The sequence below is a fragment of the Carassius carassius genome, chromosome 4, assembly GCF_963082965.1.
Source record: "Carassius carassius chromosome 4, fCarCar2.1, whole genome shotgun sequence".
Taxonomy (NCBI): domain Eukaryota; kingdom Metazoa; phylum Chordata; class Actinopteri; order Cypriniformes; family Cyprinidae; genus Carassius; species Carassius carassius.
Genome location: NC_081758.1, coordinates 32,894,456 through 32,920,308, shown reverse-complemented (window position 1 = coordinate 32,920,308; position 25,853 = coordinate 32,894,456). Strand labels below are relative to the sequence as shown.

The 25,853-nt window shown below is 38.9% G+C and overlaps 3 protein-coding genes across 7 annotated transcripts; 2 read left to right on the top strand and 1 right to left on the bottom strand.

Moving 5' to 3' along the window:
* The first annotated feature begins 1,196 nt into the window (after positions 1-1,196).
* Positions 1,197-5,396, top strand: LOC132135707 (cyclic nucleotide-gated cation channel-like). The gene is made up of 6 exons (XM_059547200.1): positions 1,197-1,297; positions 1,870-1,980; positions 2,064-2,237; positions 2,379-2,486; positions 2,781-2,887; positions 3,738-5,396. The coding sequence occupies exons 1-6, from the start codon at positions 1,197-1,199 to the stop codon at positions 5,156-5,158; spliced, it is 2,022 nt and encodes a 673-aa protein (XP_059403183.1). The 3' UTR covers positions 5,159-5,396.
* Positions 5,397-8,394: 2,998 nt separating this feature from the next.
* Positions 8,395-25,389, top strand: LOC132139830 (transcriptional regulator ATRX-like). 5 transcript variants are annotated; one of them, XM_059548458.1, is made up of 13 exons: positions 8,395-8,601; positions 9,042-9,160; positions 9,279-9,322; positions 10,215-10,264; positions 10,351-10,472; positions 10,592-10,711; positions 14,711-14,820; positions 14,973-15,040; positions 16,334-16,829; positions 19,201-20,167; positions 20,329-20,392; positions 20,947-21,018; positions 25,242-25,389. In XM_059548458.1, exons 1-12 carry the CDS (start codon positions 8,582-8,584, stop codon positions 21,014-21,016), a joined length of 2,250 nt encoding a protein of 749 aa, XP_059404441.1. In that variant the 5' UTR covers positions 8,395-8,581; the 3' UTR covers positions 21,017-21,018; positions 25,242-25,389. The 5 variants fall into 5 exon arrangements, with proteins under 5 accessions (XP_059404441.1, XP_059404443.1, XP_059404439.1 ...); XM_059548457.1 differs by lacking the exon at positions 25,242-25,389 and adding an exon at positions 21,827-21,949 and having other exon boundaries at positions 8,396-8,601; XM_059548460.1 differs by lacking the exons at positions 20,947-21,018; positions 25,242-25,389 and adding an exon at positions 21,827-21,949.
* LOC132139844 (zinc finger BED domain-containing protein 4-like) lies at positions 11,399-12,804 on the bottom strand. Its single transcript, XM_059548493.1, has 2 exons — positions 12,229-12,804; positions 11,399-12,105 (listed from the first exon to the last, which is right to left on the bottom strand). The coding sequence occupies exons 1-2, from the start codon at positions 12,652-12,654 to the stop codon at positions 11,665-11,667; spliced, it is 867 nt and encodes a 288-aa protein (XP_059404476.1). The 5' UTR covers positions 12,655-12,804; the 3' UTR covers positions 11,399-11,664.
* Positions 25,390-25,853: the final 464 nt, after the last annotated feature.

Here is a 25,853-nt window from a genome sequence, read left to right as displayed (position 1 = left end):
TTTTGCTGGAGTGACTTCCACACTAGAGAGATGTACTGACTGATCATGATATAATTTTATTTACACAGAGTACTTAGATAAAGAACTATACATTTCTATAGTATGAAAATCAGAAACATACATTTTGTGTCTCTTGCTGAGTATAAGGATGTCATATGGACCAACACTCCAGAGTTTTTTGGGATACTAAAGAAGAGGAGCAGTTGAAGGTGAGTCAGGGAATTTGTTAGCCATGCATCTCTCATCTCTCATGCACATTTTTATAAACAGATTCTTTTATATTGACTATGGGTTATATAAAAAAAATTATAAATCATTGAAATGTTATAACATTTTTATATTCTATATTGTATTTATAATATTTTATATTAAAATATTAATACTTTATATTTTTCCAAAATTCTTATATTTATAGCAAATGTTTTTTTTCTTAAACACAATAATATATGAATCGTGTCTTTAAAGAACCACTTCTTTTAAGCTCATACTGTTACAGTAAAAAAAATACTTTAAATATATATATACATTCTCAAAATGTGTGTGTGTGTGTATATATGTGTCTGAAGAACTTGTGTTAGCAACCATGATTTCTCATGAGACATTAGTTCTGTGTGTTTGTCCTCTGGGAAGAGTTGTGTGTCACTCTGTGTCTGTGTTTGTTTAATTAAGAGACATTGTTAACATTCATCTAGACATGGGACAATCCATCCAACCGTTTAAACATCCATCCACCAGTCCCTAAAGCCATTCCATAATTAAACATGAGATCATTCCTCAGCCCGGTTTTGAAGCAGTAGTTATTAAATTTCTCCCTGCTCTGTCTATATCTTACGGTAAGCTGAGGTGATTGTCATAGTGACCACATTCCCAGGTGAGAAGTGTTTGCTGGTAACTCCCCTGACCTGCTGTCTCTCTGTACTTCACCACTAATTCTAACATATGCGCTCTTGCGAAGTCTGAAGAGTCTTCGGCGTAACGGCACATGAAGTGAGGAGATCGCAGTAATGCCTTTGGGGATAAAATTTGGCCTGACTGGGGTTGTTCACAAAAGTTGCTTTATTCCAAAAAAATCTCCCTTTGGAGCCACCCTACTTTTTATTTTTAAAACTACATACATTTTGGTTTGATTAGTATTGTTTTATATATTTAATTGTATATAAGAGTTCTAATCTAAGGTGTTTGTGTGTGTGTACAGTATGACCGGCCAGTCGGCTGCTGCAGGATCTCCTTGCTCTCATCATCTCTCTGTGCAAACTCAAGAGGATGAGCAGGACAGAGCAGAGAGTGTGCTAAGCAGGTCAGTGACTGTGTGTGTGTGTGTGTGTGTGTGTGTGTGTGTGTCTGTTGTCTTGTTTTTTTCATTGCTGCAATGACCATGTAAAACCACTGAGGTGACCAACCTTGGGGTCCTCATGAAGCAAGTGTCATACTGGAACAAAGGATATCAGAATGATTGTATGAAATAACATTTTAAAATATTATAAAATGGTTATTTTAAATTGTAATAATATCTCACAATATTACTGCTGTTACCGTATTTTTAAACTAAGAGACTTAGTTTAAAAACATTAAAAATCTTATTGACCCCAAGATTTTTTCATTTGTAGAGTACATTAACACTGTTGTATTGCTGACTTTGTATAATAATTTAAATTAAATATTAAATATAAAAATGTAGCCACACACTGTCAATATAGCTTATATCATATTTAGCACAAAATATTTGATTAGAGTTCACCATGATAATAATATATATATATATATATATATATATATGATGTGTACGTGATTTCTTAATATATTGCAAATAAACTGTAAACACATTTCTCGCTCATGTGTTCTGTCTCCATACTTTTGTTACTCTCTCAGGTCTCATTCTGTGTGTGATGACACCTCATCTGAGCTGCAGCGAGTAGCTGCCCTAGAACCTCAGGATGCGCCGTCCAGAAATGACTTTAGAGGAAGAAGAGCCCTGTTCAGGTTCAGGATATATACAAACATGCGCATACATATGCACATGTGCCACAGCAAGTCTGGATAACAGCTTTCTCTCGTGTTGCCAGGTTGGTGAGTCTGGTGGTGATTCTGAGAGACTGGGCACACAGGAGTCTTATAGAGGAGGAGGAGAGACCTGATTCCTTCCTGGATAGATTCCGGGGACCCGAAGTACGAGCTCCACCCAGTCGAAGTAGCAACAACCAACCGGATGCCAATGGAAATACTAAGGGAAACACAAAGTAATATTAGAACTGTGACACAGATACACTTTATGAATTTTTCTTTCAAAAATGAAATGTCAAATGGACGTGGAATCAACTAATGTGCATATAGACATAATAAATCTGTTAATTATGTTACAAATTTGTGTTGTTTCACAGGAAGCAATGGGAGACATTTATAGTTTCTCCCTCTGATGATATTTACTACTACTGGCTGTTGTTCATTGCCGCTGCTGTGCTTTATAATTGGGTACTGCTTGTGGCAAGGTGCGACTTTTCAACTAGTCTTTCTCCTTTTCATATTCATCATTACCCTTTGTTAATTTGCACCTAATAAACCATTAAGAGAGCACAGTCCCCTGTGTTGGCATGTTTGTTTTCTGGCGTGACTAATTGCTACAGCGTTGCAAGGCTCTTTCGTTATGCCTGTCAGTTGTAAACAAACAGAACAGCCCTCTGAGACCCCTGATTGACTGACTGTACAGATGTGTGTATGTTCTGGTTATCTGTGTTCAGTAGTTATGGTTCTCATGTTCTTTCTCTTTTTTCCTCTGTGTGTAGAGCCTGTTTTGATCAAATGCAGACTGAGAATCTTATTGTCTGGCTGGTGTTTGACTATTTGTGTGACACTGTCTACATACTGGATTCATGTATGCGGCTAAGGACAGGTATGTATATATATATTTATATATACACATACTCAAAATTCCTGATTTATTCCACAGATCATCCCAATAATTAGATTAATTTAGTCCCTTCACTCATTATTTATGGAATCATGTTTAATATTGTCATTGCAAAATCTTTTATTGCATTGCATTTGGCAGAAAACTTAATAATTTGCATTTATACAGTTTACCTGTTAATGCATTCACTGGGAATTGAACCCATAACACTGCTGTTGCTAGCACCATGCTCAACAGTATGAGCTACAGGAATGGTTCATGGACAGCAAGGAAAAATCAGTGCTGAATACAAATAAAATGCAGCTAACCATATTAGTTGCATCTCACAATTTATTGTTGTATAAATAATAAAAATTATTAAATAGTCTTCTCAGTTTTTATTTTTAAAGAAAACAGTTAATCATTTAACATTTGTTGACATTAAAGGCTGTGCATCAAAAAAAAAAAAACATTATTTTGCCACAAGTTCAGCAGTCAAGTTAACTGTTGCGAACAGTACTGAAATATTTAGCTCAGTGAAACACACTACTGATATGTTTTATGTATTTACGAAGTATTCAGCCATCTCATGTATATATGTCATGTATAAAAAATAATGTTGTTGGGTTAATTCATGCTTATTTAAAGTTGGCATTAAATTAAGATTCATCCTAAGGACATTTTTGTTTATTTTTTTTACAGGACAATTTATTGAACCTATTGTCAATTGTTTACACTGACTCGAACAACATTTGGTCGTTTAGCATCTAGGAAGCAGAAAAACATTCAGATATTTGCATTTTTTGTGTTATTGAATGAATTGCCTTTTATAAAGCATTTTATGCCCTTCCAGGTTACCTGGAGCAAGGACTTCCTGTGAAGGACCTTGCAAAACTCAGAGACAGCTACATTCACACTTTTCAGTTCAAACTGGATGTTATCTCCATCCTCCCCACTGACCTGGTGTACATTATCATAGGCATCAACACACCACAGCTACGCTTCAACCGCCTCTTGCGCTTCTCTCGTATGTTTGAGTTCTTTAATCGGACAGAGACAAGAACCAACTACCCAAACATCTTCCGCATCTGGAACTTGGTTCTTTACATTCTGGTTATTATCCACTGGAACGCCTGCATCTACTATGCCATTTCAAAGTCTCTAGGTTTTGGTTCAGATCAGTGGGTTTATCCCAACATCTCATCCACTGAGGAAGGAGCTCTGAGGCGGAGCTACATATACTGCTTCTACTGGTCCACATTGACACTCACCACCATCGGTGAGATGCCACCACCAGTACGGGATGAGGAATATGTGTTTGTGGTGTTTGATTTTCTTGTCGGAGTCCTGATTTTTGCCACTATTGTGGGTAATGTGGGTTCCATGATTTCCAATATGAACGCCACAAGGGCAGAGTTCCAAGCACGGATTGATGCTATTAAACATTACATGCATTTCCGCAAAGTCAGTCGCCATCTTGAGACACGTGTCATCAAATGGTTCGACTACCTGTGGACAAATCAGAAAGCAGTGGATGAACAGGAAGTATTAAAGAATCTTCCTGACAAGCTACGTGCAGAAATTGCTATCAATGTTCATTTATCTACTCTGAAGAAAGTTCGCATCTTTCAAGATTGTGAGGCAGGGCTGTTAGTAGAACTGGTTTTAAAACTACGTCCCCAAGTGTACAGTCCTGGCGACTACATCTGCCGAAAAGGAGACATTGGAAAAGAGATGTACATCATTAAAGAGGGCAAATTAGCAGTTGTTGCTGATGATGGAGTGACGCAGTTTGCATTGCTAACAGCTGGTGGTTGCTTTGGCGAGATTAGCATCCTTAATATTCAGGGTAGTAAAATGGGAAACCGTCGGACAGCTAACATTCGCAGCATCGGCTACTCTGACCTCTTCTGCCTTTCAAAGGATGACCTTATGGAGGCCGTAACTGAATACCCAGATGCACAGAAGGTTCTGGAAGAGCGTGGAAGGGAGATTCTGAAGAAGCAGGGGCTTCTGGATGAAAGCACCGCACAGGGAGGGTTGCTCGTCATTGATACGGATGAGAAGGTTGAACGTCTGGAGAGCTCACTGGATGTTTTACAAGCACGATTTGCCCGGTTACTTGGTGAGTTTACAGCAACTCAAAGCAGACTGAAACAGAGAATCACAGCACTTGAGAGACAACTGTGTCATACAGGCCTTGGGCTTGTTTCAGATCAAGAGATGGACTTTGAGAGTAAAGGTAACACACCTCGAGCCAACTCGACTACATAGATGTGTGCATCTGCATCATGAAGATTGTGTGCCTCTATGTCACAGGATTATTAAGTGTTTAGCTGAACACAAATTCTAATTTACAGACATTTGCTTCTTCAAATGTGTTTCAACAGCCTCCAGCTTTTAGAATGATTTTAGACTTGGTTTTTCCAAGTATTATTTTTAACGGATTTTTAAAAAAAAGTAAGATACCAATTAATTTCCTTAAATGAAAATGAGGCTGTGAGGGATACTGTAGTCCTTCAATATATGCCATCAGTGTTGTATTGTTAACTAAAACTATTAACTATTTGTTAACTATAAATTATTTTCATTAATTGAAACGAAGCTGGAAAAAATCATCCATCCATTCTCCAAACTTTTATATGTAGTTTATTAAATATGACAAACTTAAACTTTATTACATCCTTTTTTGTATATTTATTGTATGTTTTATTTGAAAAGTTTCAAATTGTTTTTTTTCCTTCTCCCAAATTGTCTGTTATTTATGGAGGATTTTTTATTATTAACAAACTGTTATCTTTTGTGAAAAATTAAATATGGCGTCCACTGTGAAAGGTCCATATACCCAAGACAAATTATTTTGACAAGACAAAATATGTATTGATAAACTGTCCTTGTAACATGTTGGGTTCACAGTAACTTTCATTCGCTTTTTGCATGTACACATATATAAAGAAAAACAACAATATGTATATTTTTTATAATTACTGTGATAAGAATATAAAACCTATTTGCATCTCGCACATCGCTGTGTTCAAATAAAGCAGTTGTGGCTTTAAAAGGGATAGAGCTAAGGCTGGAAAGTAACAATAAATTTAATTTGCTACCTATTTGATTGTGTTTTATTCATGTATACACCTACCCCAACCCTAAAGTTAAAGTCTCCATGAAATCAAAATTTACAGTATTTATTTTGTTAGTGCACATTGCTAGTCTTATGTGTACAATTAATCCGTGCAAGTTAATCCCCTGAAAATTATTATTTTTTTGTCTTGGTAACCAAAATCTGATAATTTGCTTTGCTCTGGAATGGTATTCCTTCACTGATGACATCAATTTGACAGCTTGGGCAGAATATGCTTAACCACGCCCCTCCAACCCCAGCATCCACAAGTCTTCGCTATGGTATGCGCATGACATAAAAATCATCATCGTACGCGGAGTGTACGCAGAGGTTCTTAGAGGACATCCTCCCATTTTTTGTGTACGCACATAAAGGCACCAACTGCACATGCACAGGCTGTGTGAAGAAGCATGTTACTACTTGAAACTACTTGAACATTCCATTTTTTTGGTCAACAGCTTATAAAAACGTAGTTCTGGGTTCTTGGTTTTTTAACTTGTTTACTGTACACCTTGTCACATAGCAGCTTTAGGCATTGCTCTTTTCTGTTATAAGACATAAATGTCAAGGAGGCAGCTTCACGCAATAGAAAGTCAATGGAGAGTTGTTTTTTTTTAGATTATGTCGCGTGTCTGCTTGAAGCAGCGCTGTGCCGACTGATCGGTGTATGACATCAAAGACAAAAGTACCGCGAAAGAGATTGGAAAGCATAGGGCCCTGTCCCAAATGGCACCCTAAACCCTAGCGGTCATGGACATGTTCCATTTGGGACAGGGCCTAAGGAGACGTCTGCTGTCTAATCGCTCTCGCGGTACTTTGATGTCATACTTAACCCAGATAGCCAAAACGGTTTGGCCCGATAATGGCCCAGATCCGGCAGGCCTGAAGAAATAACTCGGCCCGGCTGTGGTTGCCAGACTCGGCATGGACATGGGAGGAATGACGCCCCAGAATCGGCTCAAATACACTGGCCCAAATCCGTCTGCTAAAACTATCACAATCACACAGACGAGAAATGAAACACTTAGCCAGTACTGGCCCAAGTCTAGGTACTGAAACTTGGCCAACACCATTGGCATTGCGCTGATTGCACTGGCTACCTGGGAAGGCTTGTTTGAGATGAGCAAAATCTGCACAGAACCGATCACCACAAGATGCATGTCGGTTAAAAACAGGGGGGCAGGGTTTCATATTTTATTAAAGCATCCCTAGGCACCGCCATTGGCTAGCGGACCCCCACCTGCTGTTAGCATTCCATTGACTCCCATTCATTTTGGCGTCACTTTGACAGCGAATACCTTTACATCTGAGGCATTTAAAGACTCCATTTGTCCATTCATTATTTCTAAAGAAACACGAAAATATATAAAAGGCTCCATTACCTTGTATCTTATGTTGTGGCCCCGTAGAAGCAGTTTTTGTAAAAAATAGGCTAACGATTGCGTCATAACCTGCGACTCTCTGTCACACAGTAGAGAAATTACTGTATGGACAGGAGGTGAAGCTCGCAGGCAATCTTTTACTGTCTTAGAGGCTATCAGGGGACGTGGAGGCATGAAGTCAAGGGGGAAGCCCATAGAGAGTCCATAGAAGCAATGGGACAAAATTGTTCAACGTCTGCAAGATTCAGTGGGTGTTTCAGATTTCTCTTGGCACAGCGATTAGAAGACTTACAATTGTCAGACAGGTTGCTCACGTGACATCTACCAGGAAGTGCGTGCTTCTAATTGACTTCACTTGTCTCCGTTAAATTCAATGGGGTCGCTGTGTCCATTTCTTTTACTGTCTATGGTTAAAAATGTGTCCGAGGGCAGTCCGGCTTTCTCTGATGTCACGCTGATGTAAGACTGAAATCTCTCACAATAGTGGGTCAGCTGTGCAGTCGAGCGCAGTTGCTCTCCCCCAGCTGCGCTGACCACGCTGGGCCTGGGTCGCTCGAAAAAGCCCCATGATAGGAACGACTTGCTGAAGACACAGCTTAATGATCACGTCAAACAACCATGTTGTGTTCTCTTTAAAAAAATTTTTTTGAAATCATGTGATTATGTATTTAAATTATGCATGGATATTCACAAACACCATGGCAAGTCCAATTTCTGTATAAAATATGTGATTGTTCTCATCTCAGACGAGCCTCTATTCGGTTTCAGCTTCGTCATCACAATAAAATAAAGTCGGCAGCAACTTCTAGTTCACGCAGAATTTAACCATCTAATAATTCAAATACAGTAATTAATGTTGTTCAGCATGACAAAAATTACGTAATATTGATGTAATCTAGCTTTAACCAAGTAAAGCTGACATGTTTCCCAGCAGCAGTCGTTTCTTCAGTTATGACGAAATACGATGAAGTAATGACGCCATCATTTTACATCCGTCACGGGACAGGACGCAGTTTCCGGTGCGCCATTTTAAGCTTCCTGTTGCAAGTTCCACTGGGAAGATGGCGGGTGAAACTGGTTGAGTTTTTGCGGTTTACCAAATATGAGTTTTATGTCAATAACCGACACAGGTCGCTGCTGTTGATTGTGCAGAAAGCTCGGCTGTGTTGAAGTGCCGCGCGCGAGGAGGAGATGTCTGCCGAAGTCCTCAGGTGAGGCGTCCCGTTTTTTTTTCTCTCTTTGCCACTAACTTACTAACGTACAAGATGTGGGGTTTGTTAATATTTGGTCGACAATAAATCTTTTAAATCTAGTCCCTGTTTGAACAAAATGTATGCGTAATATTTCGTAACTAAAGTAATGTTAGTTTTTGCGTTTTGATTTCACAGTCTATTACTTTATCAGTAACGTACCAGCTAAACAAAGAGCCGGTGTTGAACTCAGGAAAAGATTCATGAACCCTGTTTGATTCATAATAAATTGAAGCCTCAAATTCCTGTCAGACTGAAGCCTCAGTGTGGAACCGTCTGTGCTTTTGTATTCAGTTTTGTTTTGTAGGTTTATAAAAGGCTTGTCAATGTTTTTAATGCATCTTGAGGGATTACAGTAAGAGGCATTTGACATGGAAATGAGTTGTGTCTTGTCTTTGCAGACCCGGGCCGGTTGCCTGTGGAGGCAGAAAGCTGGGTGAGCTGATCGGGAAGCTCCATGAATACTTGGCAGTAGCCACGGAAGACAAAACTGAACCTACTTTACCCGGACATTGGAATGGTGAGTACATTATGAAAGAGAAATTCGTAATTACAGTCACATCAGTAACGGAACCAAAAATAAGATAATTAATGCAATAGTTTGTTACATTTATGTTATTTCTGATTTAACGTTACAGGAACCACGGCCAAAGAATACTTGGAGCAGCAGGCTCATGCCCAGGTAGAGATAGTTTAGAGTGCGACAGGGCATGATGTTTTATGATGATATTTTTTGTAGTTCAACCATAGACTGTATAAAAACAGTTCAACCCAGAAGTTAGCATCACCTAGTTCCTTTATTAAAAAAAAAACACAACAAAACATTTTCCACTGGGTTTTTAAAAACTGCGTAAAAATAAGCTCTGTGACCAACAAAATCTTTCGCTCATCAAGACAATCTTCACAAATTAACAACTTGTATGAATTTTGAAGACAAAATGTAATCTGCAGAGGCAAAATAAACAAAAAAAAGGCTATAAATGAATTACACCATGGTTGCATGACTTCCATTGAGGTCCATTGACAATGTTACCACTACTAAGTTACTGACCACTCATTTAGTATTTATTTAAAATGTAAAGTTTGGAAAGTTCGGAAAGCTGATAACAGTTTGCAAGAACTGGAGTATAAACACATTATGCTCTAAAAGTGGGCTAGTGAGTAGATGGTATTTCTGTTAGGCATGCTTCCATTTAATGTACCTGAAAACTTATGTAGTCCCATTTAGCAACTGCCTTTTTCAAGTTATGGGAAGTCTTTAAAAATGACAAGGGGCGAATTACTGCTCTATTTTATGTTGTTGAATAGAACATGACAATATCTTGTGATATGCTGATGTTAACCACAGACATTATTTCAAGTGTTTAACCATAAACCCCACTGAGTTCAGGACAATGCAAATGGAAGTTAAAAAATGTTGTAGGACTCATTCCTGGTGCACTCTGTTGTGTAGATTACGAAGAACTTTAATTTTAATTATCATTTTATATGGCTGAAATTAATTTTTATTTTTTTGCTCTTGATCAGATTTTGAGGGATTTGTTTGTTTAAAATTCTTTGTCTTTTCATTTCAGTCCAGTGCCCCCTCAGAAGTGGGAATGTTGTCGTCATCTCGTTCGAGAAGGTTGGACTCAAAAAACGATGAGATGGATCTGGAAGCTCTTTGTGTGCTGACAGAATGACCTCATTTGTAAATTATTACTTTTACAGGAAACCAGCTGCTGTCACCAAGCACAGTGGGATGAACGAGTCAGACACTTCGTCTGAGAGTGGAGCAGAAGATGGACTTTCTGTCCACTCCAGCGACCCAGACACCAACTTCCTACCCAAAGGTACCACTACCATTCTTTCATTCATTTGACCGAATCAGATGATCATGCCAATGTGATGAAGTTCTTGTGATATGGTTTCTGATATCGAATACATTGAATCCCTTTAATATCTGACATAGGAACTATGTTTGTGCTGCCGGAGCCGGTAGGTAATGAAGCAGGTGATGATTTCCGTGGTCCAGAATTTCGCAGCAGGCGCATTTACAAGCAGCACAGGGACAGTGGCGACAGACGCAGAGGTAAGAAATAAGTAGGGCTGTTTCGAATGCCATTTTTTGAGCTTCGAAGCTTAGGTGGCAATCAATATCGAATATTCGAAGCTTCGGTGGGTGGGGCTAAATATATAATAATAGTGTCGGTTTGCATTTGTATCATCTTTCACGACTTCACGTTTCACTCTTCGGCATCGTAAATGTGTTGCGGCAGACCCAGTGGAGTGCAGTGTTGCATTTGGTGCAATATGATCAGGTGGCACACATTCTTTAAATATTAATAAACATTTAATAATCTTTTAAATAGAACAGTTTCCGGTACGCATTACACGGGCAGGTTTATGCTCCGAAAACGGACAGTGCACAAGTGATACAAAACACAAAGTCTGTTGAGAGCAAGAACTTTAATAAGGTATTAATAACGAACATTTCTTTAAAACAAATGAATCCCAAAACAGAAATTAAATTAGTAACACACAGTGATTTCAACGAACTGTAATAAATAAAGAACACGGTAGCATGCTTATAAACAGTTGAATAAGAATAAATGAATTGTTTTTAAAATGACACAAAATGTAATATCTATTACAATTAGTTTTATTCTATATAAGGGATTTATTTTGTCTTATTCTGACTTTTTGTTAATTTAAATCTTTAAAATGCGCGATGCTTTTATTGAAAGCATGTTGCGGTGTTTTTTTTAATTTATTATTATTAGCCTGCAGTTCGTTGAACTACATTCATTTATTATTCGTAAATGTAATAATTACTGACACCGTAACGGGTTGGCTATTTAAATTTAAAGTAATTGTAATAAATTTTATTCACTCCCTTATATAGAATAAACTGTAATAGGTTAAATAGAACAAGGTAATGTTAGCCTAGCTAGACAGCTCACATTTCAATGACAAAAATATTTAGGCTCTTTCAAACACTTATATAAATCGCAACCCAGTGGTTGGAAACTATTGTGAAACTACCTATACTCGTTTCATGTTGTGTGCGAGGAAGATGAGTTTGTCCACATTTTCTGGTAAAAGGGAACTTCGGGTCTTGTTGACGATGTAGCCAGCTTTTGAGAAAATGCGCTCTGATGGAGTTGAAGTGGCCGGAACGCAAAGAAGGTGTTTGGCTGCAAATGCCAGTTTAGGGTAGCGGTCACTGTTTTGCTTCCACCATGCCAGTGGGCCCGACTGTAATTTAGTAGCATCTCTCAAATACTGCTCCATCTCTGTCTTTGCGCTGTCTCCGCGTTCTTCTTCCTCTTCGTCATCAGCCTGCATCAGCATTGAAATCTCCTGCTGTTTTTTTTTGGCGGGTGGTGGTGGCGCATCCGTCTCCTCTTCTCCGTGGCTTGCTGACAGCTCTTCTCCCTTGCGAACGATCTGTTGCTGATGCAGATGTTCAGCTAGTCTGACAACCTAAACAAATAGCATTTTCTTAGTCTAATCTATGCGTAGCGCACACAATAATCTTAGTGGCATAATCACAATACATTTTAATTATTTACTATTATATAGTAGTAATAAAAATATAAGTCTAACCTCAATGTATACCAGGTCCTTCTTCTCATCCTCAAGGAATTTAAGGTGCTTAAATCTCACGTCTAGTGCTGAAGAAAGGAGATAGATGCTGGTGGGTTCCAAATTTAACAGTTCCCATCTGCTGTCGATCTCCTTGACAAGGGTATTCTTCATTTCTCTGATGGCAGGGCTGTCATCCTCTTCTGGTGACAGGTGGCGTTTCTTCAGGTTAAAGAGCATTGGCACTGTTGCCGACAACGACAAGTTTGCCTCCTGTGATAGTAGTTCTGTGAGTGTGAGCAGGGGCCCAAGTAATTCTGATGTCTCTTGTGCCAGTTTCCACTGGTCTCCTGTCAAGTCAAGGGTGCGATTTCCTTTCTTAGTGATGCTGGGATCTGACAAAACAGCTGTCACTGGCCATCGCTGCTCCACCAGTCGGTTAAGCATTTCATACGTAGAGTTCCAACGAGTAGCAACATCTTGAATGAGTTTGTGTTGTACAACGTTCTGCTGCGTTTGTTTCTCTTTCAAAGCAGCTGTAGCCTTGGCACTTTTTTTGAAGTGCCCTACGAGATTCCTGGCAGCTGAAACTGTGCGACGGATTCGGTCCAGTTTCAGAGCTTCATTTATGCATAGTTGCAGCGTGTGTCCTGAGCAGCAGACCCCTTGAACGGTTCCCCATTTCTCCGGTTCTTTATTCAGCGTCTCGGTGCACAGCTTCATATTGCTGGCATTGTCGTGAACAACGGCTATTCGCTTGTAATTTGGAATTGCGAATGCATCTGCCGCGTCTCCAAGCTGTTGTGCAATGTTGACTCCTGTATGGCTTGACTCAAATGCTTTGGTTTCCAAAACGAAGGCAGAGAGTTCCCACTCCTGAGTTATAAAGTGACAGGTGACAGCCATATACGCCTCCATACTCACGGAAGTCCAGATGTCCGTTGTGAAACTTAAGGCCGTAGCTTTTTCAACGAGAGCATAAATTTGGCCTCGCAGATCGCTGTATTTAAGAGACAGGGTGTTTGAAATACTGGAACGGTTTGGGACAGTGTAGTCTGGCTCCATTATCTTCATTAATTTTCTGAAGCCTTCGCCTTCAACTACATTAACGGGCCTCATATCCATAGCGACAAACTCCACTATGGCATCTGTTATCTCTCTCTTTCTTTTCTCTGTTAACGGTTTTCGGAATTGCAGGATCTGCTGTGAAGTTTTGGGTTTTGTTGAGCATGTTGATGGCTGCGATACCTGTGGATGTACCTATAAACAAATTATTATTAGCCTGTGCTGCTGTATGTTTTTAAATAGTGTCGTATTTGCAATTAGCCTATTTATCATAGCAAATTAAGCGCATAAAAGCAGTTTTTTTTTTTGTTTGTTTTTTTTTTGCCGCGTGCTACTTACAGAACTCAGGTGATTTTTCAAACTTGTGGTGCTGTTGTGGTAGGCCAGTTTCAAATCGCATATTTGACACACTGCCTTTGTCTTGTCATCCTCACTTAATTTAAAGTGCTCCCAAACAGCTGAGGTCTTGGGCATTTTGTACCTATTCAGTATGAGATGAAATAAATCACTACGTTCGCCAACGGGCGGTTCAAGCATGAGTGAGAATGAGTCCGCGACGGAAGTCACGTGTTGAAAAAAAAAAAAAAGAATATTCGAATCTCAAAACTGAAAATCGAATGCCACCCCACCGAACGAATATTCGAATATTCGATTATTCTAGTACAGCCCTAGAAATAAGCATAAAGTTTGACTTTGATAAGAGCTGGTTGATATGATAAATTATGAGAATGACATAATGTGTGTATTGATAGTGATGTTGAATCATGCACAGAAATCCCACTCTCAGACAGCATGTGATCCTGAATTTAGTTCTCATTTGTGACTTATTATTATGGTCCGATACACAGAGAATAATGTTTAAATGCCTGTCTTAGCAAGAATTTACATAAACAGTCTGTTGTGTCTTCGGTGAACATAAACAGTTGTAAAATAATTTGGATGAGATCTATGTGTTAAGTCCAATATACCTGCTGCTCTCTGTCTGTTAATCTAACAACAAAAGACAAAAAGAAATAATTTTGCAGGCATTATGAAATAAAATTTTGGTCTAATTGACCACCCCATCTTTGAATAAAATGTCCTTTTATTTAATTCAAATTTCTAACTGATGGTGATGCTTTTGTTAATTATAAAACAAAATTAGAGCCCACCTCACATCCCATCGGAGATGTTCCCCCAATCATCCAGTCTTTAAAGTTTGTAGCAAGAATGAAAGAATTCAGTATCCAGAAAGGGCTTATCAGCTAACCTTGAAATTCTGTGTCCCAGTCTTCTACAGAATATTTTCTCTCACAATAGAGAAATCAGAAAGTTCTCTGTGTATCTCCATTAACAGCAGTGTGTAACCTTCACATTGCAGCTGGAGAGTGAAATAACACTCTTAGCTGTGTGTGTGTCAAGGTATAGGGCTACTCATTTGTGTTTGTGTGTGTGTTAGGAGGATATGAGATGGAGAGGGTAAACTGCACAGCGTGTGGTCAGCAGGTGAATCATTTCCAGCGTGACTCAGTCTACATGCATCCTATGCTCAAAGTCCTCATCTGCAAGGTATGTATATGTGAGTCTGTGTTGTGTATACAAATGTAAAGTAGTTGAAACAAAAAAGGAGAGTTTGTCATGCCTGCATGTTTTTTTTGTTGTTGTTTTTTTTGCTTTCATGTTTGATTGAGTTTTATATGGATCTGTTTGCTTCCTTGTAGAGTTGTTTTAAGTATTATATGAGTGATGACATCAGCAAAGATTCAGAAGGGATGGACGAGCAATGCAGGTAAATGGGTGGGATGATGAAGGGAAGCCAAGCATTGTTTTATATATATAATAAAAGTGGCTCATGATGTTATAAAAACATTTGTGCATTAGAATGATTGGGAAAGATCATGTAACATTTAAACAGCCTTCTGTCTGAACCACCTTCATTTACACGCATGTTTTCCTCACTTTTGCTTTAATTCTCGGGCACTGACTCGTTTGCTAAACTGAACATCCAAATCAGAGCTCTCACTCGTGCCGACGTTCCCGATGCTAATACAACATGTTGAATCGGGCAAACTGCCACTGACATGAGCTCGACGTGAGCTGATGAGTGGAACACCAAACAAACTAGCCTGACCATTGCTCGCCATCGGCTTGGTGTGTCCCGGCCTTAACTCACGATTCGATTCACAATTTAGATTTCACGAATGGAAGTTCTCTCCTTTTTTTTTTACCAAAATGTGATCAAAGACATTATACAGTAAATTAAAAAGGTATTGTTTGATTAGGCTATTGCTGCACATTTCTTTGCGATCCTGAAATAAAAAAAACTAACCTAACCTAATTTTAAAACAAACCCCAAATCAAACAAGTTATGCAAATAAAAGAAATCTCTTAATATGAACCAACTTTTTATTATTTATAAATATTTGGGGGGGGCGGGACAACCCTTAGGTATGAATTTCAATGAAGTGAATGTGGTTAATGTATAAATGGTGTCCACATACAAAGGATGTATTTGAAAGAGTGTTGTTGTGATGCTTTTCTTACTTTTGTCTAGAGAGAATTTAATGTAGCAGATTTAAAAATAGAAAATCAATAGATCTTATTAGCATGTGCCGTGACCAAACTAGTTTGTAGGTGAATATCACAAAGAAATGTTTGATTTATAAAATTATGAATTTATATATTGCGCCATTAGTTTTTTTCTTAGTCAGCATAAATTTAATGAAATGTCATAAATGCCACCATGTATACTTGGTTGATCCTTTTTTCTTATTAAACAAATATGCTTTCAAAATTAAATGAAATCGAATGTAATAATAATTAAAACGCCACGTAAAAAAAAAAAAAAGTGATCTCAAAATAGCCATTGTTTTCTCTTTGCTAAATATTTTTTCGTTTTAATTTTTGGGAGAAATTTAATTTTAAACAGTTTTCAAGAGGTTCACTGCTAAAAATGGCAATCTAAAAGTCACTGAGCAGATCATGTTTACTTATTGGTGGAATGTTACTGATAGGGTCTACTTTGTATCCACTTTATTTTGGTGGTCTGTCACTTAAGTGCTGTAACTCCCTGTTCATTCAGGTGGTGTGCAGAGGGAGGCAGTCTGATTGGCTGTGATTACTGCAGTAATGCCTTCTGTAAGAAATGTGTTCTGCGTAACCTGGGGAGAAAGGAGTTGTCCACAATCATGGAGGAGGAGAGGAAGTGGTACTGTTATGTGTGCAGTCCCGAGCCATTGGTGGAGCTGGTTTTGGCCTGCGATTCAGTTCTAGAGAGCCTAGAGCAGGCTCAGAAACGCGCCTCCCGTACTGAGCCGAACTCGGTCCGGGGGAAGGCTAATAAAGGTGGACGTGGTGCGGCCTATTTGATGGGGACAGGAGGTGGGCCGGTGCCCACTGCAGGCCTTTACCAGCGAATGCAACGGTTTGTAGATCTTACCACAGCTCTGAGCTATTCCTTCAAGGAAGTCGTTCAAAGTGAAAGAGAGGAACGAGGAAACCAAGAAGAGAGAATTGGGCAGCTAAGGATGTTCCGCGCTGTGCTGGATGATCTGCAAACTGCCAACAGTGCATTACAGGTAATTTCAGTCTAAAACCACATTTTCACCAGTTAAACCATTAAGAATGATGAGTGCTTTAATAAACCATTAAATTTTAAGTACAGATGCACTAATTATTATTAGACAGTATTTATTATTTTGATATTAAATATTTTGATATTTGAATTAAAAACTAAAATTAGTAATTTTAAATGCTAGTAAACTGAATTTAGGCATCTTAACATTACAGTGCACAGTATGTTAAACAGTTATTCATTTTGAGATTTGGTAAATAATTGCATTTAAAAGTTTTATTAAAAATAAATAAATATACAACCCAAATTCCGGAAAAGTTGGGACGTTTTTTTCAATTTTAATAAAATGAAAACTAAAAGACTTTCAAATCACATGAGCCAATATTTTATTCACAATAGAACATAGATAACATAGCAAATGTTTAAACTGAGAAAGTTTAAAATTTTATGCACAAAATGAGCTCATTTCAATTTTGATTTCTGCTACAGGTCTCAAAATAGTTGGGACGGGGCATGTTTACCATGGTGTAGCATCTCCTTTTCTTTTCAAAACAGTTTGAAGACGTCTGGGCATTGAGGCTATGAGTTGCTGGAGTTTTGCTGTTGGAATTTGGTCCCATTCTTGCCTTATATAGATTTCCAGCTGCTGAAGAGTTCGTGGTCGTCTTTGACGTATTTTTCGTTTAATGATGCGCCAAATGTTCTCTATAGGTGAAAGATCTGGACTGCAGGCAGGCCAGGTTAGCACCCGGACTCTTCTACGACGAAGCCATGCTGTTGTTATAGCTGCAGTATGTGGTTTTGCATTGTCCTGCTGAAATAAACAAGGCCTTCCCTGAAATAGACGTTGTTTGGAGGGAAGCATATGTTGCTCTAAAACCTTTATATACCTTTCAGCATTCACAGAGCCTTCCAAAACATGCAAGCTGCCCATACCGTATGCACTTATGCACCCCCATACCATCAGAGATGCTGGCTTTTGAACTGAACGCTGATAACATGCTGGAAGGTCTCCCTCCTCTTTAGCCCGGAGGACACGGCGTCCGTGATTTCCAACAAGAATGTCAAATTTGGACTCGTCTGACCATAAAACACTATTCCACTTTGAAATAGTCCATTTTATATGAGCCTTGGCCCACAGGACACGACGGCGCTTCTGGACCATGTTCACATATGGCTTCCTTTTTGCATGATAGAGCTTTAGTTGGCATCTGCTGATGGCACGGCGGATTGTGTTTACCGACAGTGGTTTCTGAAAGTATTCCTGGGCTCATTTAGTAATGTCATTGACACAATCATGCCGATGAGTGATGCAGTGTCGTCTGAGAGCCCGAAGACCACGGGCATCCAATAAAGGTCTCCGGCCTTGTCCCTTACGCACAGAGATTTCTCCAGTTTCTCTGAATCTTTTGATGATGTTATGCACTGTAGATGATGAGATTTGCAAAGCCTTTGCAATTTGACGTTGAGGAACATTGTTTTTAAAGTTTTCCACAATTTTTTTACGCAGTCTTTCACAGATTGGAGAGCCTCTGCCCATCTTTACTTCTGAGAGACTCTGCTTCTCTAAGACAAAGCTTTTATAGCTAATCATGTTACAGACCTGATATCAATTAACTTAATTAATCACTAGATGTTCTCCCAGCTGAATCTTTTCAAAACTGCTTGCTTTTTTAGCCATTTGTTGCCCCCGTGCCAACTTTTTTGAGACCTGTAGCAGGCATTAAATTTTAAATGAGCTAATTAAGTGGATAAAAGTGTAAAATTTCTCAGTTTAAACATTTGCTACGTTATCTATGTTCTATTGTGAATAAAATGTTGGCTCATGTGATTTGAAATTCCTTTAGTTTTCATTTTATTAAAATTTAAAAAACGTCCCAACTTTTCTGGAATTCAGGTTGTATATACCGTATAAAATATTAGTGTTTAAAAATTAACTTCAACAGAATGTAGGTAATAAAGTGTAAAAATAGGAAAATGAGCCTGCACAATGAAATATCTAATATAATAAAATAACTATATTTTTATACAATGATTATAATAATAATGTATCTTAAGCTCACCAAGGCTGTATTTATTTTGATAAAAAACACATTGAGAGCAATATTGTAAAATATTAAAATAGTTTTTTAAATAACTGCATAATTTAAATATAATTTATTCCTGTGATGGCAAAGCTAAATTATCAACACCCATTACTTCAGTGTCGCATAATACTTCAGAAATAATTTTTATATCTTCATCTGGTACTCAGAAAACATTTTTTATTGTCACAGTTGAATACTGTGTTGTTGTTCTGTTAAATGTTGTTGTGGGGACTATTTTCAATTTTTTCAAATGAATGTATTACAGCAATTTCTAATTCATAATTGCAGGAATCCCTAGACCATGAGCTAACTGGGTCCAAACGTGCCTGTGGAGTTGATGGGCATAAGCCAAAAGGAAAGGGAAGACAGAAAAAGGGAATGTCATCACAGAGCCCAGGACTCACTAAAAAGCTGGTGGTTAAACTCACTCCTGTACCGGTTAGTTCACAACCCATCAGCAGTGCGTGTCTGTCCATTCATCCATCACCTGACAGACAAAAGATAAAGAGAGTGGTGACAGATGGAGCACTGGAAGAAAGAGGGACAGTGGTGGAGATAGAAAAGGGGATGGAAACAGAGGGAATGGCTGAGAGAGGAGAAGATGTGGAAAATTATTGTGTTAATGACGAGGAGGAGGAGGAAGAAGATGATGAGGAGGAAGAGGACCAGACTGACCAAAAAAGTTTGTCTTTATCAGAGGAGAATAAACGTTCTCCACGTGTGAAAACCACACCACGGCGGCGGCGGACGAACCCCAGCACCACAGCTGAGCACGCTGGTTTAGCTGAGGATGACTCTGATTCTGACGAGGTGCCTGAAGTGCTGCTCCAGAACGCTTCTGCCATGACAAACAGTGAAGACTCTTCCTCACTGTTTGCCATGGCAGGTAGCAGTTGGGATGGGGATGAGGTAAACCAGCATGTCAGAAAGCAGTGTCTCTTTGGACTGGTAAAAACCACACCTCCGGACAGAGGCTCTCGTAAGCGGAATCTCAAAGAGAGATCCTCATCATCCTCATCATCCTCTTCTGCGTCTTCAACGAGGGGCTCCCAGGACCAGGGGTCAATGGTCAGAATTACCAGGGGAAGAGCCCACAAAGTTGCCAGGATGTCGGGACAGAGTGGGAGTTCATCAAGTGAGGTGGGAGGACAGGAACTGGAGAGTGGGCAGAGCAGTGACTCTGACGATCAGAGGATCAAACCGCTGACAGAGAGCGTCACATTGCGGGGCTCTGGAAATTTCCAGCTGTCTTCTGGTGAGTTTGATGCAATAAGCCAAAACTGACCCTTATTGTCTTTATTTAGAAAGACCAGGAAAACATATTACCAGGTAAACGTATCATTTTTGTCCAATCAGTTCCAAAAATGGATGTTATTTTTTTTATTTTAATAATTAAATCTCTCCGTCTGTCTCTAGGTGATGAGATGGACATCCAGCCAGGTCCGTCTTTATCCGTGGAGGACGATGATTTAGAAAATAGGTACGATTCTGTCTACATCAGGGCCATACACACTTTCCCATCACAGGCCTTCTCCCCTGGACTTCGGCTGTCCCAAACGCACTACAGCGAAAGCTTTGATTCAAACCTTGTTTAAACGCATGCACACATCCCAAACATCCACATGCACCCCCACTAGACAGTGCTTTTGAACATGTGTCTCACTCAAACACTCATTTTTTGCTCGACCAACACTGTCCGATTTTTATTTCCCCACAGTTTCTTCCACACGCAGTAGAGAGAATCTGTAACCATAGGCACACACCGCCCATCAGTGGTGAAGCTCTGAGACCTCACAGTCTAATGGAAGTCAGTGAATCAACTCTGGAGAAGCTCCTGTGTTTGAGTTTTACTTCACTGACACAGACCATTGCATGTCTTTGGCAGTATTCCTCAAAGCCACACTCTCCTCTTTACTGTCTGTGCTGCTAATAAAGCTTTTAAGAGAGTAGAACGAGTCTAAACCTCTTTGCTCGGATCTGATGGATCCTGTGTTCAGTAAGACAGACAACATCTTGTGTGTGTTTGTGTTTTAGGGCTCAGCTTCCGGGTTCTCATGCTGTAATGTTTTCGGTCAGTCAGAACAAAGGCTGTGTGGTTTGCTAACGGTAGGTGTAAAGTAGTTTCACATAATATTTTTGTTATTGGCAGTGAAATGTCATTATTGTTGGAATTCGAGTGAACAAAAGTTTCTTAGTCAGATAGGGGTACATTTGTACAGTATATTAGCGTTTGTGTTGAAAGCAGTTATATTTGTTCTTTTTTCAAGACATTGATTCTTCAATAGCCAAATTTTCTATGTTTAAAGCGCTTAAGCTGAAGATTTTTAAAGTTAGTTTTTGTGAGTTATGAACTTTTTTTAATAGGTTTTATTAGTATTTCATTTTCAAATCATTTGCACGGTATATATGCCTTTGTGAATTGGCAAGAAATTGGCAAGAAGTTCATGTTTTAGCAGAAGTTGATGGATGTCAGGGATTGGAAATGTGAGAGAAAGGGAAACTTGACTCCACATTAAGTTTTTGAGTTGGTGGTTCAAAATGATAGCTTAGATTGGAGCCATGGCCCAGCAGTTGGTGCATGCACTGAGTTATGATGCATGTACATTTAAGTCAGACTTTAAGTTAAACCCCAATGCCCAATGTTTGCTTTGGTGGACCTGGTTTCCATTTGTGTTAGAATGTTCATGGTGGAGCAGCAGGTGGCAGAGATGATGCTCGTTGAGGCTCAACATGCAGTCTGTAAGAGTTTTAGTCAGTTAAAAGCACTGTGTGTTTGAGGATAAAGAGTGTAGTCTTCACTCTCACATGGGAGATTTCTGTGTTTTTTGCATGGTTCTTATGGAGAGCCAATAAACACTTATTTATTCTTTCTCTTGTTGTTTTTTTCCCCCCCATTTCGTCTCTTTTTCTGTAGCTTAACAGGGTTCCCACACATCCTGGAAAACCTGGAACACCTTGAATTTTGTAATGCGATTTTCCAGTAATGGATAAGTCATGGGAAATGTACTTAAATGTCCTCGAAAATGTGTTTGCTGTATTGTCAACTTTTTCGTAAAATGAAGAAATCCTCAGACTGATCAGGACGTGGTTTTTATGTATTGACGTTGCAGAATCATATCGTTTTGTTTTATCATTTGTGTCTGCTTGTGAATTGTCATGAGCAGGTACACGTCATAGTCTGCACAATCACTGTCATTTCTGTCAGATATCGCTCACTGATATGAAGTGATGTTGATATCAAACCTATTGCAAAACATTATTATTTCCCAAAGGTTAGTTACCTTATTTATCTTATTTGAGTGGGCAGTTTGAATCATCTGGGAGCTTCTCTGGTCACACAAATGAACATCTAGTTCACGTTAGCTGTGCATTTAGAACCATTCCAATAACTAAAATACCTCAATGGTATATCACCTGTAATTTCTTTTCGTCTTTAATTAAAATAATATTCTTGGTTAAATACAGCAGAATCAGAATTTGTGGCCTGCAGTCCATTACCACAGAAAATGACTTGACTTGTCTCTGTAACCACGACCCTTACACATTACTTAGCTTGAGATGGGTGCTATCGGTTAATATCTTTTGTGTTTAGTGTGTAGAAGCTCAGTCAATCACTGAACCTCAAACTTTACAATTCAAATAACAAACATTTTTACTGGAGAATTCATGTAAAATCAACTTTGCATTCATTTTTTTTAAAAGCTCATGTCTTTTAGACTTCCATTGTAAGTGCTGTGCTTTTTTCATTTTTAAAAACCAATGGACAAGTCAACTTTTTCTGTTGCAAACAACAGCAGACCACAGATGTATTTCTTAAATTTTAGAGATGCTGGTCACATAAAATGCCTTGAAGAAATGGAAAGTAATGTCTTGGACAGAGTGGGAACCCTGCCTAACCTTAATTATGTTTCCAATAATAGATTAACCCCTGCCATTTTTCACCCATCTTTAAAAGTGTCCTTTTCGGTTTGTTTTCCATTTCTTTACTTTCTTGTGGAATCCTCTCACACTCAGTGGATTTCAAAAACCCCAAAGCTCCAGTATTTATTGCATGCTAATGTTCGTAAGTATTTATTGTCATTGTTTTATGAAACGTTTTACACGGACACATTTTCATCAAAAAGCAGCATGCATTACTTTGCATCTCAGAAGAGGTAATGTAAATAACTATGTAAGAACTGTACAAGAATTGTAGTTGTAATAAAAATGAATACCCCAGTCACAACAGCCTCTGCATTTTGTGTGTGTGTATACATATATACAGTACAGACCAAAAGTTTGGACACACCTTCTCATTCAAAGGGTTTTCTTTATTTTCATGACTATGAAAATTGTAGATTCACACTGAAGGCATCAAAACTATGAATTAACACATGTGGAATTATATACATAAAAAAAAAAAGTGAGAAACAACTGAAAATGTCATATTCTAGGTTCTTCAAAGTAGCCACCTTTTGCTTTGATTACTGCTTTGCACACTCTTGGCATTCTCTTGATGAGCTTCAAGAGGTAGTCACCTGAAATGGTCTTCCAACAGTCTTGAAGGAGTTCCCAGAGATGCTTAGCACTTGTTGGCCCTTTTGCCTCCTGTCTGTGGTCCAGCTCACCCCAAACCATCTCGATTGGGTTCAGGTCCGGTGACTGTGGAGGCCAGGTCATCTGGCGCAGCACCCAATCACTCTCCTTCTTGGTCAAATAGCCCTTACACAGCCTGGAGGTGTGTTTGGGGTCATGGTCCTGTTGAAAAATAAATGGTCCAACTAAACGCAAACCAGATGGAATAGCATGCCGCTGCAAGATGCTGTGGTAGCCATGCTTGTTCAGTATGCCTTCAATTTTGAGTAAATCTCCAACACGGTCACCAGCAAAGCACCATCACACCTCCTCCTCCATGCTTCACGGTGGGAAACAGGCATGTAGAGTCCATCCGTTCACCTTTTCTGCGTCGCACAAAGACACGGTTGGAACCAAAGATCTCAAATTTGGACTCATCAGACCAAAGCACAGATTTCCACTGGTCTAATGTCCATTCCTTGTGTTCTTTAGCCCAAACAAGTCTCCTCTGCTTGTTTGCCTTTCTTTAGCAGTGGTTTCCTAGCAGATATTCTACCATGAAGGTCTGATTCACACGGTCTCCTCTTAACAGTTGTTCTAGAGATGTGTCTGCTGCTAGAACTCCGTGTGCCATTGACCTGGTCTCTAATCTGAGCTGCTGTTAACCTGCGATTTCTGAGGCTGGTGACTCGGATGAACTTATCCTCCGCAGCAGAAGGGACTCTTGGTCTTCCTTTCCTTGGGCGGTCCGCATGTGAGCCAGTTTCTTTGTAGCGCTTGATGGTTTTTGTGACTGCACTTGGGGACACTTTCAAAGTTTTCCCAATTTTTCGGACTGACCTTCATTTCTTAAAGTACTGATGGCCACTTGTTTTCCTGTACTTGGCTGCTTTTTTCTTGCCATAATACAAATTCTAACAGTCTATTCAGTAGGACTATCAGCTGTGTATCCACCTGACTTCTGCACAACACAATTGATGGTCCCACTCCCATTTATAAGGCAAGAAATCACACTTATTAAACCTGACAGGGCACACCTGTGAAGTGAAAACCATTTCAGGTGACTACCTCTTGAAGATCATCAAGAGAATGCCAAGAGTGTGCAAAGCAGTAATCAAAGCAAAAGGTGGCTACTTTGAAGAACCTACAATATGACATATTTTCAGTTGTTTCACACTTTTTTGTTATGTATATAATTCCACATGTGTTAATTCATAGTTTTGATGCCTTCAGTGTGACTCTACAATTTTCATAGTCATGAAAATAAAGAAAACTCTTTGAATGAGAAGGTGTGTCCAAACTTTTGGCCTGTACTGTATATATTGTATTTTTTTATTTATTTTGGGTGGTGCATTTAATTTGTTATATTCTGAGGTGTTAAGTTAATATCTGCCTCTTTGTAAAAAGGTCTTTTCTACTTTTCTTGTCTGCCTTCTTACATTTTACTTTAACCTTTTATTTTAATTGATGTTTTTCTGTTAATTAAATATTTGTGTTTTTATAAGCGTAACTTCATTTACATTAATGGTTTATGTCAATTAAAATTAAAATTACCTCTGTTCTTCTGAGTTGTTTCAGTGTAACAAAATTAACAGTTTTGCAACTATTTAAGTTCCAATATAAGAAATTATATTGAAAGCGGTGGGAGAAAGATGAGTTGTTGAATCTGAATCCATCTGTTACCCATCTCACATTTTGTCCTTCTCTCTTTTCTCTTCATCCCCTTTCTCTCTGTTCTCTCATTTCTGCCTCATCCCATCACTTATTCTATAAAGAATTGCGAAGCTGATTCTGCTGGCTCAGATCAGAGCTAATCTCTCCTCTGCTTCTGAGCTGGACGCCAGCTCCAATGAGCAATCAGAGAGCATGAGAGAAGAGCAGAACATCACAGACAACAGAAGAGGAAGGTGAGCGATGGCCATTACCACTGGAACCATGGGGATTAGACTTGTAATTGAATATATATGCCATTTCTAATGAACAACAGCATACCCAGCCTCTGAAAGTGGTACAAGTACAGAATGTTTTTTGTAGTTTTAAGTTACTTTTGTGTTGTAACTTAAAAATACATTTTATTAATAACAATGTTCAGCAGATTAGTTAAATAGATGAAAATGTTTTAGACAGTGTAGTGTTCATGTAGTTTTACTGTTACATGAGAACAGTTTCTCTGAAGCTAACGATGGCTCAGATTGCAGTGGGTAATAATCAGGGTCATGGCACCAGTACCGATTGCTGCGACATGGTCTTACGTTATCAGAGATAGAGGCAAAAATTCAAAAGAAAGAAGTGAAGAAGAGAGAAAGAAGTCCAAGAATCAGAATGTTACTGGTGAGTCATAATTATTTCAAATCTCAAAGTTCATGGATTATATGTATTTATGTAGT

Bases quoted from the DNA above. Each gene is read 5' to 3' on its own strand.
- LOC132135707 (XM_059547200.1), top strand. From the start codon at position 1,197: ATGACCGGCCAGTCGGCTGCTGCAGGATCTCCTTGCTCTCATCATCTC. The intron at 2,238-2,378 runs GTAATATTAGAA...GTTGTTTCACAG, and splicing joins AATACTAAGGGAAACACAAA to GAAGCAATGGGAGACATTTA. The intron at 2,487-2,780 runs GTGCGACTTTTC...CTCTGTGTGTAG, and splicing joins TGGGTACTGCTTGTGGCAAG to AGCCTGTTTTGATCAAATGC.
- LOC132139830 (XM_059548458.1), top strand. From the start codon at position 8,582: ATGTCTGCCGAAGTCCTCAG. The intron at 8,602-9,041 runs GTGAGGCGTCCC...TTGTCTTTGCAG, and splicing joins ATGTCTGCCGAAGTCCTCAG to ACCCGGGCCGGTTGCCTGTG. The intron at 10,473-10,591 runs GTACCACTACCA...TATCTGACATAG, and splicing joins CACCAACTTCCTACCCAAAG to GAACTATGTTTGTGCTGCCG.
- LOC132139844 (XM_059548493.1), bottom strand. From the start codon at position 12,654: ATGCTTAACCGACTGGTGGAGCAGCGATGGCCAGTGACAGCTGTTTTG. The intron at 12,106-12,228 runs GTTAGACTTATA...CTATTTGTTTAG, and splicing joins AGGACCTGGTATACATTGAG to GTTGTCAGACTAGCTGAACA.